Genomic DNA, 18,200 nt, shown 5'->3' with positions numbered 1-18,200 from the left:
TAGAAAGTGGATGAAGACAAAAACTTATTTGACAATAAGAAGGACCAAATTGAAAAACTTTTGATAGAGACAAAAACTAATTTAAAATATTAAAGTCATGATTTTTTTTTTTGGGTACAAATCAGAAACTTATTTAAGAATGACTTACAAAAATAAAAACAGAGATCAATTCAATGGTTTACTTAGTATTTTTGTTTAACTTAAAAATTAGAAACTAAGAAATTTTGATTAGTAGTTTCAACCACCAATAAGGGATTAAATGGCCATTTGAGCTACCATTTACTTATAGCCTAGAGAAAGTTTAATAATGCATGAGTAAGTCACGCAGCGAAAGTGACGTTAGTTTCCCCACAAAGGATGGATTTGATACTGTAGCTATGTAGGTAAGTGGTCTTAACAAATCTCGGTTCATTAGTGTATGTGCTTAATTGTGAATAGTCTATGTTGCTACTTTCTTCGTAAAAAAAAAAAATTAATCGTTAATTGGTTCAGCGATAATTAACACTGAATTTGATAGGAAGAATCACGGTTCAATCCCAGCAACTGCGAACGGAAGGGAGTTGGAACCACTTGGTCCTAGAAGTGACCCCCAAAACAGATTAGACAATGCGCCATATACTGACGTTGGAAAAAAAAGAAAAAAATAATATATATATATATATATATATATATATATATATATATATATATATATATATATATATATATGCATATGATCAATTGGCACCGATGACAAATTTTAATTTGACACTAAATCATACCTTAAATTTTGTTAGTCTAATGGATCATATAATTTCACTAAAGGGGTTACATGAATATGTCGTTTTAAAGCAACTTCATGCCAATATCTTTTTTTTACCATGATATTAATAGGAAGTTTCCACCGCTGTTAACGATAATTAATTTTCGTCAAAAATCCTACAAGACACACAAAGTAAATTTTCCTCTCCCAATCGAATTTTTTTCACTTCATATTTTCTTTTCTTTCTATATCTTTATGTCTTACTTTCTATATCTTTTCTTTCTATATCGAATTTTTTTCACTTCATATTTTCTTTTCTTTCTATATCTTTATGTCTTACTTCCTCGAATGTAGTATGTGATCAGTGAGTGATTCAGAACTTCAATTAAGAATTGAACTGATACATATTGTTATATGTTTATTTTTTGATGATGCTATACATTTGATTTCAATCAAAATATAGAGTTAGGACTTTATATACATTTGACTACATGTTATATACTAGTAACTAGTAATAATCAACGACATTGAATAATTAATACACACAAATTGGCAATAAAACGTTGAATACTTTTCATTACTATGTTGGATGGGTGAAAACATCTGAAAAATTTCTATGTTGGAATAATGATTTTGTTGATCATCATCTAAAGAACTATACCAATAGTGGTGCTGTCAAAGAGTTTGAAGGATGGTGGAAATCCATTGTCAAAGTTACTATCACACCAAGTAATGCACATATTGCAGGAACTAGACCCAACCCTACCCTTGTAATTGAAGGAGGGAACTGATGATGATTTACCAGGAGCTGTGGAGAAAGATCTGCATTCATAATTTGAAATTGTATGAGATGATTTAAAAGATAATTATAATTTTACAATGTCATTACTTGCAGAACAATCAAATAATGCAAACTAGAAGGATCCATATTCCCTGCCGTAGAAATTTGACACAGTTTCTTGCTGTAGGAAATCCCAGCCGTTTATTTGAGATCAGACAGTTCAGATTACAAACATGGTTTCACACATTAAAACAATCTTGGCCGCCGATATGAAAACGGATGGTCTAGTGTTGGTATACAACAAATGTTGGACGCGTAGACATGCCTAAACTCAAGAGTGTCAGTGTTTCTCATATATGACAACATTGAGATCAGACGTTTCAGATTCGAAACATGGTTGATGGTTTCACACAATAAAACAATCTAGGCTGCCGATTTGAAATCTGATGGTCTAGTGTTGATATCCAACAAATGTTGGATGTGTAGACATGCCTAAACTCAAGAGCGTCAGTGTTTCATATATGGAGCTTTGCTAGAGCAGACGCTGCTATGCAACACGGCTATAGCAATTTCTACGACAACTATTGACTAGGATATATTAGGCACATTGGATACAATTTTCGACAAAATTATTTCACATTCTTACAATAGTCACAACTCACAAACTAGTCAATGAAAGCCTTTCTAAGCAAAGCTAAAGATAAGAAGCCATTACACAGAAAACTAAATTCATGTGATAATGCTCCTCTAAAATGAGTAAACTGTAAAACCATCTCAACCATTAATGAGAAAATCAAGGGTTCATATTTCAACACATTCCTGATTTTGTTATGCATTTCAACACATTCGTGATTTGTTATGCATATGAATGAATGTATTATATATTAACCATTGGTTTATTCATCAATGGTTGATATTACTTCACAATCCTAAAATTCATAATAGGACATTAAGAAATCATTTTGATGCATGTAACCAATACTACAAAGAAAGACATATTGTCTGCATGAAAACTCTAGGCAATTCAACATTAGCATCAAATAAAAGGAATTTAAGAAACTTACTTTGATACGACTGAAGAATATATAAAGCAATCCCGCACGACATTTTGTCTAGAAAGCTCAATGATCCAACAACAAAAGCGCATCCATTAAGATTCTCTCCGATGAGGAAATTTTGCATGCTTACTCCAGTTACCTATTATAAAAACCAATACAATTAAAAAACAGGATACATTCAAACTTAAAAGACGAATTCAGCATCAAAGTTTGAGCACGCAAAGTATCCTTTTATTGACTAACGTTCTCATCTTTGACGACCAAGCAAAGTAATTGTTACAACTGTATATCGATAAATGAACTTCAAAACAACCTTAAAATAAAAAAGATAGTAGATTTTTTTCTTCTTCTTAAGAATCACATCATACCATCATGAGGGCATTTGCTATGCCGATAAATACGGAAACTATGTACATGGCATAACTCATATGCTTAGTTAAAAGCATGATCACTGCACCACAAAAAATCCAAAGAACGCATCCAGTAGAAAAGTAAGCCTTAAGAAGTTTGCTATTCCATGCAATCTCCTACAAAGATTATAAACAAATTTAAAAGTGGAGAAAAGCATCTATTAATCCATTAAGGATATATATTTAACACGCAAACCTGTAATGCAATAGATACAATGAAACAGCTGATATATATGATAGCAGGAACCTATTCAATCATCAAACAGTGTTATCAGCTTCATCATAGTTCAAACTTCAGACTATATATATTGATTAAAAAATTGAAATGAAATTAATGGACAAAATTTGTCTGTGTACCAAAGCTTTGGCTGATTGATCCATTTGTAGATCATTGATCACATAGAAAGCAAGGTACGCCTGAAAAATAACCCATTTTGGCATCAAGTGTCCATACATGACAAAGTATACTATTGTTAAATTTGATTCGAAATTTAATGCAGGCATGTTCAGTTTCCTAATTTGGTTGAAAATTTAGTTTCGGTTTCCAAAGCTTTATACCATTTGCGTTTGACACTTTTGGCTTCTTAGCACCAGAGACTGTGGATCTTCTGAAAAAAGTTCAAAGGGTCATGCATATAAATGTTGTATCTCATAGGTTTTGCCATCCATAAAGGGTTAGCGTCGCAGCTTGTTGTCTGCTGGCCTTTCATTCATGTGTAAATTATCTTGAATTGAATGTAAAAAAATAAAATAAATTATGCTCCTACAAGTGTCTTCCTCAAACATGATATCCAACTTGTGAAACGTATTAACTATTAAGCCTCTCTCATCTTCCAAGTTGATTAAACACAAATAAGAAAGAAAAGAAGAAATATGCTAACCTGTGAAACGTTTACAATTAATCTTGTGAGAAGATAAATAAGAGCAACTTGGTAATATAAAACTCTCTTGAACCAGTAAGCCCATGAAATTCTTCCACGGGCCCTTCCGTGTACGTCCATCTGCAATCTAAGAAAACAAAAAAAACGTTATCAGTTTCAACAACAATAGCTAAAAGTGCCAAAGCAACCAACTTTATACATAATAACAATGATTACTACAGCTTCGTTTAGTTAAAGTTTTACAATATAACCTCTAACTCAAACCAAGATTAGATTTGCTTTCAAAACTTTATGCGCTAGGACGGCATAATTTTTTTTATAGCAGTAAGCCTAAAAACACACCTGGGCTCTTTAGTTGCAAGATGAAATATGCCGACAAAGCAACATCCTATAAAAATTGACACACATGCAATCCAGCGGTACTGCTCATTTGAAAGCGGAGCAAAGTTAGTATGCTAAAAAATGTCCGGTCATTTGATAGATCCATAAAATTACCACAATATACGTACCTGATTCTCAACATTAGCAAATGTTTTTCCATTGACAACGCTGAATACTAACAAAGCAATTCCATATAAACTCAGGTTGGCAACCTTTGAAAATATAAATATATGCATTAGTAATTTATTATATGATTACGCTATATGATTTTTCTGTAAAGAAGTTTAACTAGAAAAAAGTGTACCATCGTAAACGCATTGCGACAGCTAGCCAATGCAACTCTGCTTGTTGAGTTCAGCGTGATGCAACTCACCATGGACCTTCATGAAACAATTCAAAGAAGACGCTAATGAACTATGCTTTTCATTTAATCACTTTCAAATCAGACATCCCTAAGAACGAGTATTTCTTTAATTCATATTGAACTTCCGAAAGATAAAGATAAATTCGACAAAGTTATTACATGTGTGAGACCTGAGTAGCAGCCCAGCCCAGGTTGAAAATTGCTGCAAACACGCTGTAACTCACGGTTTCGAAAGTAACTGAATCAGAAGTAAAAATTGTGCATGGTAGACAACCACCAAAAACAGAAGAAAATGAAATAGCCACCAATATAGATCCAGCACCATGCCATATCTTGAAATGTCCAAATCGGTCTATCTATCAAGCGAGATAACAGAAATAAGCATTTCTATCCAAATAAAGTCTGAAAAACACAAAATAATACAAAGGAAAAGAGCGGCACCATAAAAATAGATAAGGTAACGAAAGATTACAGTTTCATAATATCATAAAAAACAAGCAACTAGATTAGCATGAGGTCAATTAAAGGATTTTCCGATCGTGTTACATCCAAACTAAATGTGGAAATTCACAAGGGTATTTATATATACACATGGCATTATTAGTCATACATGGCAACCACGACGAAAATATTAGGAACAGACAGATGAGGGTTCTTAGTGACAGAAGTATATGAAGTATTATTTTTCTCTAGTGTGAAAAGGGGGAAAAATTGTTTAAATACCAGTTCCCCGACAAATACGGTTGCGAATCCATCAGCCACTTGACCTGAAAGCATCACAATAGCTGCATTCCTGTGAAACGGGGAAAACAAATAAAGAAATGTAAAATTTCTATTTCGAAGCAACAAACAGCAGGAAACTTTTTCTCAAATCTTCCGTTTCAATATTTTGTACATCAATTAACAAGCAATTGCACAAAAGTTAACAACACTAGTTTGCAACAAATGTAAAATGATAAATAGAAAAAGTTGATTACAAAGTATACCTTGGTGAAAAACCGATATCCATCAAGAACAATAGTAGATATGTGAACCAACAAGCAGCAGTTATGTCATTGAGCATATGTCCCATGCCATAATAAAAGATAGGCCCTCTTCCTAAGGCTTTGGTGAATGCGACATCTTCTTCAACGATAGTACTCATCAGTACCCTTTAGTTGAAAGCAAAAACAAACCTACAAGAAATCAATCGAAGAGCTTCAAACATATCAACAATGTACACTGATTTTGTGGCAAGCAATACAGTATAAATTTCACCAAGATATATCAAAATTGGATAGGGCTCTCTGACTCAAACAAAGAAAGAAAACAAGGAATGGTTGGGATTAGCAAGTGTTAAGGGTACCAACACTGATATTAATGCCAAACTGTATCAATTAACTTTGTAGTTTTTAACTAACTTTGAAGACAAACCAAGTCATTAGGCTCAAATGGTTAATGAGCTTCCCTAGGACGAATCGTTTGGGAGAACCCGAGTTCGATTCCTGATGGGAACAATTCTTGGTAGACTTTGCTTAGCCGAACTCTAGATTACCAGGGTTCCCTTCCCTTGACCCTCTAGGAATCAGGGGTTTAATACGGGAAACAATCATGAAGCCAATTGGTCAAACAAATAGGAAAAAAGTAAAATTATAAAGGAACAGAATCAAATCATAATTTATTTATTTTTTTTGACTAAAACAAATCATAATCTAGCATACCACACTTTCCCCTAAATTGACTCCATCAATAAAATTATTGTTGCCATACATAATAAGGCTATCACAGATCACATAAAGAATTATATCACATTAAAGCAACATTTTATATACATAGAAAGTTGACTAAATTACACAAACATAGTTCTAAATTGAGGTCGTATCCGAAATTTCTAGGTTTAAGGCCTCTGCAACTGCAATTGGGGGCCATGCAATTGCAATATCAAAGATCATAACAGCAAATGCAACCATAATTTAGAACCCTACAATCAACAACCTATACTGAGAAGAAAATAAAAACCTAAAAAATAGGAGAGAAAAGAGTGCAACTACACTACACAAACACATTGCATAAGCATTGAAAAACACTATAAAATCCAATCACAGAACCATGATTCCAGCATAAAAAACTGAAGTTGTAATCACTACCAACAAACAGCAGCCAAAAAAACATAAAAATCCAAACTTTTTCAACACCCAGAATCACAAACATCCTTAGACACTCAGAATTCAACACATGCAAACCAAAAAAAGCAAAAAATAAAAAACTAAAAAACTACAAAACAGGAAAGTTCATAAAATGGGTATTTTGATCACATACAATGCGTGAATGTTACTCAAAGAAAATATCTCATCAAAGACATCATTTCATTACATGTTGAAAATGAAACGCATCAAAAAGGGTCCAACCAGCAAAAGAAAGGAACATAGAATATTACTTTTGAAAATCAATGGACACAATATTCAAAAAGAAGATAAAATAAAAATAAAAATATAATATTCTAAGATACTACATCTACAATCCAAAAACAACCACACCATATCCTTATTCCATACCTTATAACTTTAGAAAAAAAAAAGTAATAATATAAAATAATATTACAGTTAGATAGATTCACATGATCATCACAATTTCCGTAGGCTATTGCAAGCGGTTGTGTGCAGTCGAAGGGTGCAATGTATGTATGTATGTATGTATGTATATGTGTTTGTTTGACTGTGACCAATTTCGTTTTGGTGGGATTCCTAAATTTAAGGAATGACAAAAATGTCCCCTATATATTGGCATGATTTTCCTTCATTCGTCGTGTGTCATTCAAATAGACACGTTGTGATTATCATGACATGTGCCTGGATTCCGTGAGCTAATTGTCAATGCATTCATTAATTTTTATATTTTGGACTTGATTTGTAAATTCTTTCACTTTTTTATTTTTCTCGTTTGAATTATTATCAATAAAAGAATCTGAGATTTTTTTATAGAAATAATTTGTAGTCAATTTTTTTTTATTCTTTTTTGACAAATTTGTAGTCAAATTTTATTTGCCTTGTAAAAAATAAATCAATTTATTTGTAGATTCCTAATATAGTATATTTCAATGTTTAAAAAATATGACCGAAAATGTAAAAATTAATGAACCGGTTGAAACCAGATACTAAATAAATAAGACAATAAATAATATATTTAATGTTAATTTTTTATAAATAATTCATTTAAAGTTATAATAATTGTTAACGTAAAGATACATAAATATCAAATACACGTAACAACTTCTTTTTTTTTAATTAAAAACATGATGATTTTTTTTTAATGAAATCACCAAAATGACTTTTCCCGTGAAATAAATCTATAACAAATACTATATAAAATGTGAATTTTAGTAAATTCACAAAAACAAAAAATAAAAATTCAATTTACGCTCTATGAAATAATTTTTTATTTTTTTTATGAAATAAAGAATGGTTAAGAAAAAGAAAGATATGGGTCAATATACCAACAAAAAAAAAGATATGGGTCATAAATAGAAAAGAAAATCATGCCTAAAAAGGCAAAGACAGAAAAACTTCTCAACAAAAAAGAAAAAAAGAAAGAAAAACTTAGTCTTGCAGCCTTAACGTTGTAGATAAGTGGTTGTGGGCTTGTGGCGGCCCAACCCAGGTGGTGGCTATTTTGTGCAAAGCGTGTATGACTTGCTCACTTTTAGGGAAGACCGTGATGTGGATGCCACGATAGATTTAATCTGGCACAAACAGGTTTCCTTAAAAGATAGAAATATAAAAGAGAGAAATAACAAAGAAATAGAGTAGAAATTACAGGTTGTTTGGATGAATAGAAATACAAAAGTGCCAAAATTAATTTTTACTTTTTTAATAAGTTTAAAAAACAAAAATAGCAAATGACAAATTTATCCTTTTATGTTTTATATTTCAAAATATTACTGATTAAATGGTATAAATACTATTTTTGTTTTTATTTATAATTTAAAAAAATATTAATTGTATAAAATTATTAAATTAGAAAAATTAAATTTGAAATAAATTAATCAATCAACTTTTTTTGTTGAAAACTTATTATCCAATTTTTTTATAATAATTAATTATCCAGTTGTATGTTTGCTTTATTAGAATTTTTTTAAAGGGAATAAAAATTGATAACTATAATATCTACTATATAAGAAAAGAAAATACATGTGAAATTCCCAATTTGCCCTTTTTTCATTTTTTGACACATAATCAATTCAGGGTTATTTTGTGTCTTTATTAAAAAAAAAATTAGTAGAAAAATGTTAAAAAATTTCTTAGTAGGATTCAAACCCTTAATCTTTTAGTTACACTTTTTATTACATTTATCATTAAGCCATATGAATTAATTTGTTATATTTTTGGAACCAAAGGAGAAGTGTTTATTTTTTTTTCTTTTTTATAATAAGACAGTAAAATTCATGTACAAATAAAATGAGAGATTCAATGGAATTATTTATTTCAATGTCATAAGTGCATTATACCAAATAAGACAACAAATGTATGGTTTTTTTTTTTTTACAATATAGAGGTATATGGTGTTGTTTCCATTTATTTATGATATTTTATTTGAGTTCAACCCTTTCTTCAGTGTAATTTTATCATTTATTGTTTATGTTTTGTTATTTTAGATTCACTCAACTTGATTTATGGACTTCAACCCAATATTTAATTAAGTTAATTTTCAATTTGTAGTTCAACTCAATAAATTTAATTAATTTAATACAAGAATACGGTGAGATATATCCACGGGTCTTATATTTTTACTCATATATTTATAAAGTTGTTTATATTTTCAATTTGTAGTTCAACCTATTTTTTTTTTTGGATATATCCACGGGTCTTATATTTTTACTTATATATTAGTAAAGTTGTTTATTTTTTTTTTACAATTTTACGAGTTATAGTCATATATTAATATAGGACATAATATTTCTTGTGAATTCTACGGGATCTATGTTTTTCCTCTTTTTTTTAGACTAACAACAAACAATATTCATTTATTCAAGTAAGTAGAGTACGTGTCAATCTACACTGAATCTGAATCGGAGCAAATCTGCAAATCTGAACAAAACAAACATCGTACTACAACGGAATTAAACCGAACACCGTACCAAGACGCGAACTCAAACAAAAAACTCTGCACTAAGACGGGATTAAAACAACATCAGACAAGAACAACAAAAGAAAACTCAAATGAAACATAAGAATGTGTGAAAATCACTTATTTAAATAAAAAAATATATAAAACAAACTAAAATGAATTTTATTATTAATAATGAGTCCTGATTGGCACAAGGTGTGCCAAACAAAACAACAACAGTTTATATCATACACGTACGCAGGGCCGGGGCCTATGTTTTTACTCTTATTAATAAAATTTCCAGTTTTTAACTATTTTTTGTGAATTTATATTTATACTCATATATTAATATACGATAACCTGATCTTTTGTGTAGTTTATGCGGGACCTATGTTTTTTACTCATATTAATACGTTTGTCCGTTCTTTTATAACATCTACGGAACCTATAAAATACTCATATATTAATATGAAAACTTTTTTTTTGTGATTTATACGGGACTTATACTTTTATTTATATATTAATTAAGTTGTCTATTTTGTTTTACAATTTTACGGATTATACTCTTATTTAATACGGTGACCTAATTATTTTGATTATTTTTGTGAGACCTATATTTTCACTAACATATTAACAAGGTTACCTATTTTTTAATAATTTTAAAAGGATATATTTATACTCATATATTTAATACAAGGACATAATTTTTTGGTGGTTTTTACAATGCCTATGTTTTTACTAATATATTAATAAGGTAGCCTATGTTTTTACTCATATATTATATTCAAATATTAATACAGAGACATAAAGGTTTTTTTGTGATAGTTTTTAATTTTTTAATCAACTACCCAATAAATTACTATTTTATGTTATCAAGTGAGGAGCGGCAACGCCGTGACTCCCGTGCGGACGCATAACAACAACATGTCAACAAGACGTCAAAGAAAAAAAAATTCTAAGAGATAGCAGTTGATACATGAGTATAATTGGCAAAACCAAAATACGGATCCCTCAAAACCAAAATCTCGCCAGTTGAGGAGAGAACTTTTTTTTTTTTTTGTGGCATCCATGTCACAAAATTTATTTCTATCGTCTCTCCCAAATTATAGAAATGATCTATTTCTATGTTATTTTTCTCTCTGATATTTCTCTCTTTTCTAAATCTACTCAAACAATCACAATGGTGTCTGTGGTGACTTGACGGTTACTTCGAAACAGGTTGCCGACTAAAGACAACTTGGTACGACGACACATCATCATCACACATGACACCCAGTTTTGCATGACTGACTGCGAGGGAGTAGAAACTGCGCAACATTTGTTCTTCTCTTGTCCAGTATTTTTGCTCCCATGTGGAGCTTGATTAGAACTTGAGGGTATCTCATTGACTGATCCACTCCTCATATAAAACAATTTTGTTCAGTTTACGCGCACTTTGTAGGAGGCCCCCGTGGTCGCCGTTCTTTTTTGCAACTATTGTAGGTGTGTAACATTTGGGTGGTGGTCGAGCCCATTTGTGTGTCTGAGCATAGTGTTTTTGCTATTGTAAACACTTGACGTTCTTATGTTTGACACTTCTTATGCTACACAAGATATTAATAAAATTATTTTTGCTTTTTTAAAAAAAAAAGTTTAAGCGTTATATCCTCTCAAGAACGTTTAACTTAAACACTTATTGACAAATCAACTTGTCCAAGATCCAAGATAAAGATACACCTAAATTCCCATAATTTGACCTTTTATGTTTCCCAACTTTTGGCGGGAAGAATATGTAAACTCCTCATTTATTTCGGTTAATTTTATTTATTTATTTATTTATTTATTTATTATATTTCTCAGCAGCAGAAATAAGACAGAAAAAGTGTGAACCAAAATGGAAAACCCTAGCAGCAGCAGCAGCAACAAAGCAGCGATCGAAGACAACATGCTTCTCACCATGCTTGATTCTTCTTCTGATTCTAATCAAGATGCCCTCGACGAACGTACACATCTTATGAATTCATTTTTTTTTGACTTGTGTGCGTAATAATTTGAAAAATTCAAACTTTATTTATGAATTCATATCTATGCAGGTATTGCTTTTCTGGATGCTGTTCGTGCTTCTTCAATTGGGCTTCAAAATGGAAAACCACCAACTTCGTAAGTCTCACTTTCAACTCTGATTTGATTATGCCCCCATTTCATTTTTTAATTTATGTGCTTAATTTAACCGACTGAGTGCTACCTTCATAAGTTGTTTACCGTCGACCAGTGCTTAAAATTACCTCAAATTCTAACTATCGACGACAATAAGTAAAAAATCACTACTCCTCATCGTTGCAGTTAAAATAATGACATGATTGATATTAGTTTAATACGAGTTATATCTTTATTTTTTGTTGTTTTAATCAAACTGGTATCAATTAAGTTAGTATTTCAATGGTAAAATAACCATTAACTTATACTTCCAAACCACATCTTATGTTGTGTTAAAATTTCAAGTATTTTAACCAAGAGATTGGGCTTAAATGGTTAATAAGCTGAATCGTCAGGAGAATCTGAGTTCGATTCGATTACCGGGACCCCTTTCCCTGGGAACCAGAGGGTTAATTTTTTATTTTTTTGTTTTGTTTTTTTAAAGTATTTCTAAGTAGCCGTCCACGATGACCACTTGTAGAGGTGATTCATATTAGAATTATCCGGTTAATTTAAACTATAAAAGCAGGTTGTATAGTATTTGTTAGAAAAATTGAATTTTGTTCACATTTTTGTGTTCTGAGTTGAGTATACATATATATTTTAAATTCTGTAGAGAAATATTTGGGGCAATATTCCATATGCTGAGGACTGGGAATTCTATACAGTTGATTGTGGCAAGTTATATGCTTCTGGTTGATTTAGAAAAGGTATGTGACAGTGATTGTGATGTTCAAGGCTTTACTTTCACTCTTCATATTCCTAGGTTCTAAATGTGTGAATTCCTTTTGGGTTTAGCATTTCCCTCGTGCATATCTATCCGGTGTAGATGATTGCCTATTGTCGTCTAACTCTCCACCAAAATTGGTTGTGGCTGAAGAGGTATGAATGAATCACTCATCTCAACCTGTTTTTTTTTTTCTTTCTTTTTCGTCCTGTTCTGCATTCGGTATATCAATTGGTAAATATGAGATTGCTGATTGAACTTCGTATAGGCATGGTCTCCCCTTATTGTTGGCTTGGATAATGCCACTGCTGTCAGTGAAGCTGGCGACAAACAGTGCGGTGGACCTCTAGACCCTTCTGTGAGTTTCTTCACCACTCAACTTTGTTAGCCTATACCATTTTTAGTTTTAATTTATATTAAACGCCATTTGCTGTTATGTTCACTTTTTACCTATTCTTAGCTGAGCCAAAAGAATGTGTCATTCTGAAGTATTTTTTGGCAAATTAGTTGCTCTTATCAATTTCAAAATTCAATTCAAAACTACTGGTTCTTTTTCCTTAACATTCTCTCTCTCTCTCTCTCTCTCTCTCTCTCTCTCTCTCTCCCTCTCTCTCTCTCTCTCTCTCTCTCTCTCTCTGTTTTTGGCCTGATCGTACTACCTTCACGTTCCTTTTTACCACTAAATCAATGAAAATCTTCTGAATGTGCTCATATAGTTACTTTAAATGAACAACATAGCTTTCATTAGCTTACGACAAACAATTTGTTTCTTTGCTTATAAAATTCCAAATTATTTTTCAAAATATCAGTTCTATGATATCGCAGATGGTGAAATTCATCTACTACCGATACAGAAAATTGCATATGCCCTTTGTTTCACATGTTTTATTTCACACTAGTTTTGAATAGTGTATTGGCACTAGGCAAGCAAATAAAGTTATCTAATTCTTCCACGGTACTGGCCTTAGTCGGTTCCTGTAATCCTGTTAGGATTGTTCATGACTAAATAAAGCACCCATTTAAATCTGGTTAGACCTCAGAATGAGTAAAATACACTTTAAATGAAATTTAATTTCGAATTTCACCCACCCCCCCCCCCCCCCCCCCCTCCCCCCCCCCCCTCTCTCTCACCCAGAAACCCATTCTCTTTATTCTCTCCTCTTCAAAAATTGTTCCTCTTGCACATTTCACAATAAGATTTCTCCTTTCTCTATGAGCAAGCAAGATATTGGAATTCTAGACATATCGGATTATCATTTGAGCACATTCCTGCATACACACAAACTATTTAACAAGATGAATGGGAACATGGAATGAAGAGTACATCATTAATCCTTAGCATCATTAAGCCAAAAAAGTTGTCACAAGATAACATAAAACAACTCAACAAGAAATCAATTCATAAAAACTTGTCCCTATCTAAGTTAACTTTAGTGCATGTCAACTTACTTTGCATAGGTAGGATATCATTTTAGTTTATGTATATATTTTGTAAAATAAGGAATGCGTTAACTTAACATTGATTTAATTTAATCTTGGTTCCGTAACCTTGATTTCCTTAACATAAGTAACCTTAATTTACATATTCTTATGTGAACTGAGTTCACATAGATTCGCAGACGCATAGACGCAGAAACAAAAAAAATGGAAAATCAAGGAGATAATCCCTAAAAATTCAGAAATTCATTTTCCTATGAAAAGAGTTGTAATGTGACCTTGTGACAATTTTTAATCTTTCATTGTGTGCTTGGTCACATATCCATGGATATTTGTGAAAGAGAAATGAGGAGGATGTGAATATTTAGAGTGAGAGATGAAAAGAGTTTTTGGAACAATTATATGAACAAGGGTAATTTCGGTATTATAATTAAATTTGGGTTTAACTGGATATTTTTGGGGTGTGACTAGAAAAATTCTTATAATATTTTCACTTTTGCAAGATTCTTTTAACTGTCTTTCTCTCAAATTGCATTTTGATATTGAGTTTTTGAACTCATTTTCACTCTTTATTTTCTCCATCTACCTTAGAGCTTTCATCTCCTGGTTGAAGAGCTTGCTGAAACTTTATCTGAGTCCAACATTCAAGCTACAAGCATGAAGGTTAGTCCGCCAATGAACATTTTGTACATTATTTTCTTGCATTTTGTGGATTTTTTTTTGTTACTATTTGTGGATACTTGTTTCACACGAGTCTGAGAATTGATACACTAGTGATTTCACAAAGGATAAGGAATAAAATTCTGACTGAAGTCCATAGTATATTAATGCCGCATACTTTTAGCTATATTCTCCAATTACATGTTTTAGATTCCAAGCTTCAAGCTTTCCCATGTGGCTATGTATTTATGTTAAGCTTTGGTTCATAAAGTTACAAAATAAGTGCAGTTTTTTAACAGTCTTCTATATGGCTGATTTCTGTGTAATTTTTTGCAGCCTCTGCAGAACTTGTTACTCTTTCAATATCTCGTCATTGTGCTTGGAAGCGATTTTCTACCTCGTAATGGTGTGTATAAAGTTGAATGAAATTTCTGCCATTGCCATTCCTTAAACCACTTGTGAATTCTAAGTAACTGTTCTGTTGCAGCCACTATGAACTGGAGCTTGCAGAGGGAGTCTTTGCTCAACATGTTACTGGTAATTGGCTCACTACTCCGTATACGATTTTGTGTGAATAACTAATCAACAATTAACCATGTTGATCAGTTTTATGTGAATGCTAATACTCTTCTTTCCACATGTTATGTTGAGATCTTCTGCATCTTGATTCCACCTTTTGTTGTTTCAGAAATACATATCTGATCTAGTTTTTACAGGGTTCTAGGAAAATAAACTACAAAAGTTTGATGAAAGATTGTATGGAAGTTATCTGTCTATTATGCCAACTTCTTGAAAATGATCTTAGCAAAAATCTAGAGGTTGAAAAGAATTCTGAATCTCAGTTATCCAAAAATTGCCATACCGCACTATCTTTTGCTTTACTTGAAGTATTAAAGAACACGCGTGTATCCGTGGAGAAACTTTTGGTGATGGTAAGTTCCTGAAAAATTGTATTTGTTATATTTAAGGAAACTTCAATAAACTCTTCTCTGTTTGCTTACATTATACGGATGATTTTAGATCATGACCCTTGATATGTCTAGGAAGAAAGCAGATATCGAAGGCCATACATCAAGAGCAGATGGTCCAAGGTAGTTTGTTTTTTAAAAATTTAATCTACATTGTTGTTCCTTTTCAGTTTAATTTTCTTGCATCTTTATATGCAATGTTTTCTGATTGAAGTAGGAAATCTTGTATTTTGGTGCATTTGGTACAGAACACCTTTGGTGGACATAATTCTGGATGATCTGGCTTACAGCAAAGATAATGTCCCTCATTTTCTTAAGGTGGCTCCTGAAAACTGTCTCTCCACCCTTTCTTTAAAAACCCTTTCTTTCTGATCAAAATGTGAAACAAACCAATCTCCCTTTAATGATATGATGTTTTACCAATATCTGCATGGCGTATAATGTTGGATGATTTCATACATTTTACCTATGTTGTTACTAGTCAACTTTCCAAATTGCAATATTTTTGCTAACAGTTTCTTCTGCATTTTATGAGAACTGATGTAGATCTTCAGTGAGCCTAAATGGAAGCTGGAAATAGTTGTGCAGTATCTTTGGAAATACATAACTAAGGTAATCGACAACTTGACTGTTTGAAATTTGTCATACTTTCTTCAACAATATACTACTATTTTCTTCCTTGTGAAAAGGGACACTCTCTTTGTACTAGGCAAGTAGCTTTTAATAACCTCTTGACCTTTTTTTAATGCAAAATTGCAGCCTTCTACTCGCACTCGTCGATCAAATGGTTTTACCGAAGATACAACATTTGAAGGGGCTTTGAAATGCTTTTCAACTAACACCGGCACTAAGAGCATAATAAAAAAAATTGGTGCAGATGTAGTCCAGTTGCTTTTGGCTCATGGTTTTCAGGTAACTGTCTGTATTCAACAAATCAATGCACAATATATATTGATTTGAATGACATACATAAACTTATGGGAGCGACAAGAAACTCAATAACTGCCGAGGATACTTTCTCTTGCTCCGTATTCCTTTATTTCCACTTTTTCTACATTCAGACACTGTAATCAGTAATCACCTTGACATAGGTCTGCGCGATCTACATTATTACAGTGAATTTCCATTTCTATCCTTTGTTATTTTTATGTTATTACTGGTCATCATAAAGTGTATAGGGAGCTTCTAAAATTAGTTCTTTTTTTAGAAACTAGAATGGATTTTTACTGGTTTTCAGGCTCAATTGTCAATATTGTCAGAAAGAAATGCAAATAACATTGGTGGAGACAGCGAAGAAGGGGCCGGTGCTCTTGTAGATTTGTGCCAGACGTTTATATCTGCTTTCGATAGTTTGAGAAGCACAGATAGGCAAGAAACCCATTTCTCAGCATTTTAACTTTTGCATTGCTTGCATGGTTTTGCATGTATCTTTACTATACTTTGGATATTATGGCTACTGATGATATCTACTTACAAAGAATGATTAAAATTGATACTTAAACAATGTGTGTCAAGACTTAGAAGTTTGAACAGTTTCTGAAAATCCGGAATTTTCATATATAACTTTTGGGAGAGTACATCACTAAAATCATTAAAGGACGAAACAACCATATATATTAACACGTGAAAGAAAAGAAAGAAAAAAAAAAGAATTGAACTGAAATGTGAATTCTTATTTTGTTTAGTTTATTGACAATTTTCAAATTTATTCTCTCATAATGTAGTGATATGGAGATACTGTCGATCGGAAAAGAGGCACTATTTACTGCAGCAACTGCTATCTCCATGAAGTCATAGGAGTATACATAACAGCATTGACTTTGTTAGCTTTATTACTCATGGCTTAGATCAACTTATTCTTTATTGGAGTCTGAGGCTTTGTAGCTTAGATTAAATGCATGAAAAATACTTTTCCGTAGGCAAATTTTGTATCTTGCCTTGCTGAATGATTTTGAATGGCACCATTATAAAAGTTATATGATGGGGATATTACCATTGAAATTTGATACTATCATACTAATATTGGTAATTGAGTAAAGTTTTCTTCCCCACATGATGTATGGTATATGTTATTTATCAAATTATCATTTATATATACACTGATTATAAATATGAATGTGTACTAACTTTAATTTGAATAACATGGTTGTTTAATGAAAAGCTATTATGTGGGAAAAAAAAGACAAATAAAATATTATCCTTAATGAATAAATGTGAACAACTATTGCATTTATATCTACACTAAACATAAGTACTAACTCAACTGACAAAAATGTCGAAATTGTTAGGCCGGACGTCGTGACCGAAGTTCGAACCTGAGATTTCACAATTATAATGAGTTTAATTTTAGTAGATTACCACTTCATTTAAGATGAACTAGGTATTCAACCCGTTCAACATTAGAATGTTTTAAAAAAATTGTGTTTTGTAATAAGTTGTATTGAAAATAATAATTTTTGGTAGATGTGTTGAATTATTTTTTATTATAAAAGTGACTTTTAAAATATTATTTATCAAATTATCCTTTATATATA

At 31.7% G+C, this 18,200-nt stretch overlaps 2 protein-coding genes across 6 annotated transcripts; one reads left to right on the top strand and one right to left on the bottom strand.

Moving 5' to 3' along the window:
• Nucleotides 1–1,093: 1,093 nt before the first annotated feature.
• Nucleotides 1,094–7,330, bottom strand: LOC123897562 (major facilitator superfamily domain-containing protein 12-like). Of its 4 annotated transcripts, none has more exons than XM_045948255.1 (13): nucleotides 7,152–7,330; nucleotides 5,604–5,792; nucleotides 5,341–5,410; nucleotides 4,777–4,973; nucleotides 4,558–4,633; nucleotides 4,382–4,465; nucleotides 4,215–4,294; nucleotides 3,873–3,999; nucleotides 3,349–3,408; nucleotides 3,188–3,238; nucleotides 2,950–3,108; nucleotides 2,588–2,720; nucleotides 1,094–1,564 (listed from the first exon to the last, which is right to left on the bottom strand). In XM_045948255.1, exons 2-13 carry the CDS (start codon nucleotides 5,759–5,761, stop codon nucleotides 1,398–1,400), a joined length of 1,362 nt encoding a protein of 453 aa, XP_045804211.1. In that variant the 5' UTR covers nucleotides 5,762–5,792; nucleotides 7,152–7,330; the 3' UTR covers nucleotides 1,094–1,397. The 4 variants fall into 4 exon arrangements, with proteins under 4 accessions (XP_045804211.1, XP_045804210.1, XP_045804208.1 ...); XM_045948254.1 differs by lacking the exon at nucleotides 7,152–7,330 and adding an exon at nucleotides 6,031–7,149; XM_045948252.1 differs by lacking the exon at nucleotides 7,152–7,330 and adding an exon at nucleotides 6,916–7,037.
• A 3,999-nt stretch (nucleotides 7,331–11,329) lies between these two features.
• LOC123897592 (negative regulator of systemic acquired resistance SNI1-like) lies at nucleotides 11,330–17,776 on the top strand. 2 transcript variants are annotated; one of them, XR_006805092.1, is made up of 15 exons: nucleotides 11,330–11,681; nucleotides 11,772–11,838; nucleotides 12,491–12,584; nucleotides 12,673–12,756; nucleotides 12,870–12,959; nucleotides 14,630–14,701; nucleotides 15,035–15,104; nucleotides 15,186–15,235; nucleotides 15,415–15,630; nucleotides 15,719–15,789; nucleotides 15,915–15,984; nucleotides 16,213–16,278; nucleotides 16,426–16,578; nucleotides 16,926–17,034; nucleotides 17,391–17,729. XR_006805092.1 is itself a non-coding variant. In XM_045948296.1 (15 exons), exons 1-15 carry the CDS (start codon nucleotides 11,573–11,575, stop codon nucleotides 17,461–17,463), a joined length of 1,416 nt encoding a protein of 471 aa, XP_045804252.1. In that variant the 5' UTR covers nucleotides 11,330–11,572; the 3' UTR covers nucleotides 17,464–17,776. The 2 variants fall into 2 exon arrangements, 1 of the variants encoding a protein (XP_045804252.1); XM_045948296.1 differs by having other exon boundaries at nucleotides 16,904–17,034; nucleotides 17,391–17,776.
• The last annotated feature ends 424 nt before the right edge of the window (nucleotides 17,777–18,200 follow it).

Source organism: Trifolium pratense, linkage group LG7 (assembly GCF_020283565.1).
Source record: "Trifolium pratense cultivar HEN17-A07 linkage group LG7, ARS_RC_1.1, whole genome shotgun sequence".
Lineage (NCBI taxonomy): Eukaryota > Viridiplantae > Streptophyta > Magnoliopsida > Fabales > Fabaceae > Trifolium > Trifolium pratense.
Note: the sequence above shows the minus strand (reverse complement) of the source record. Positions and strands in the feature narration are given on the sequence as shown.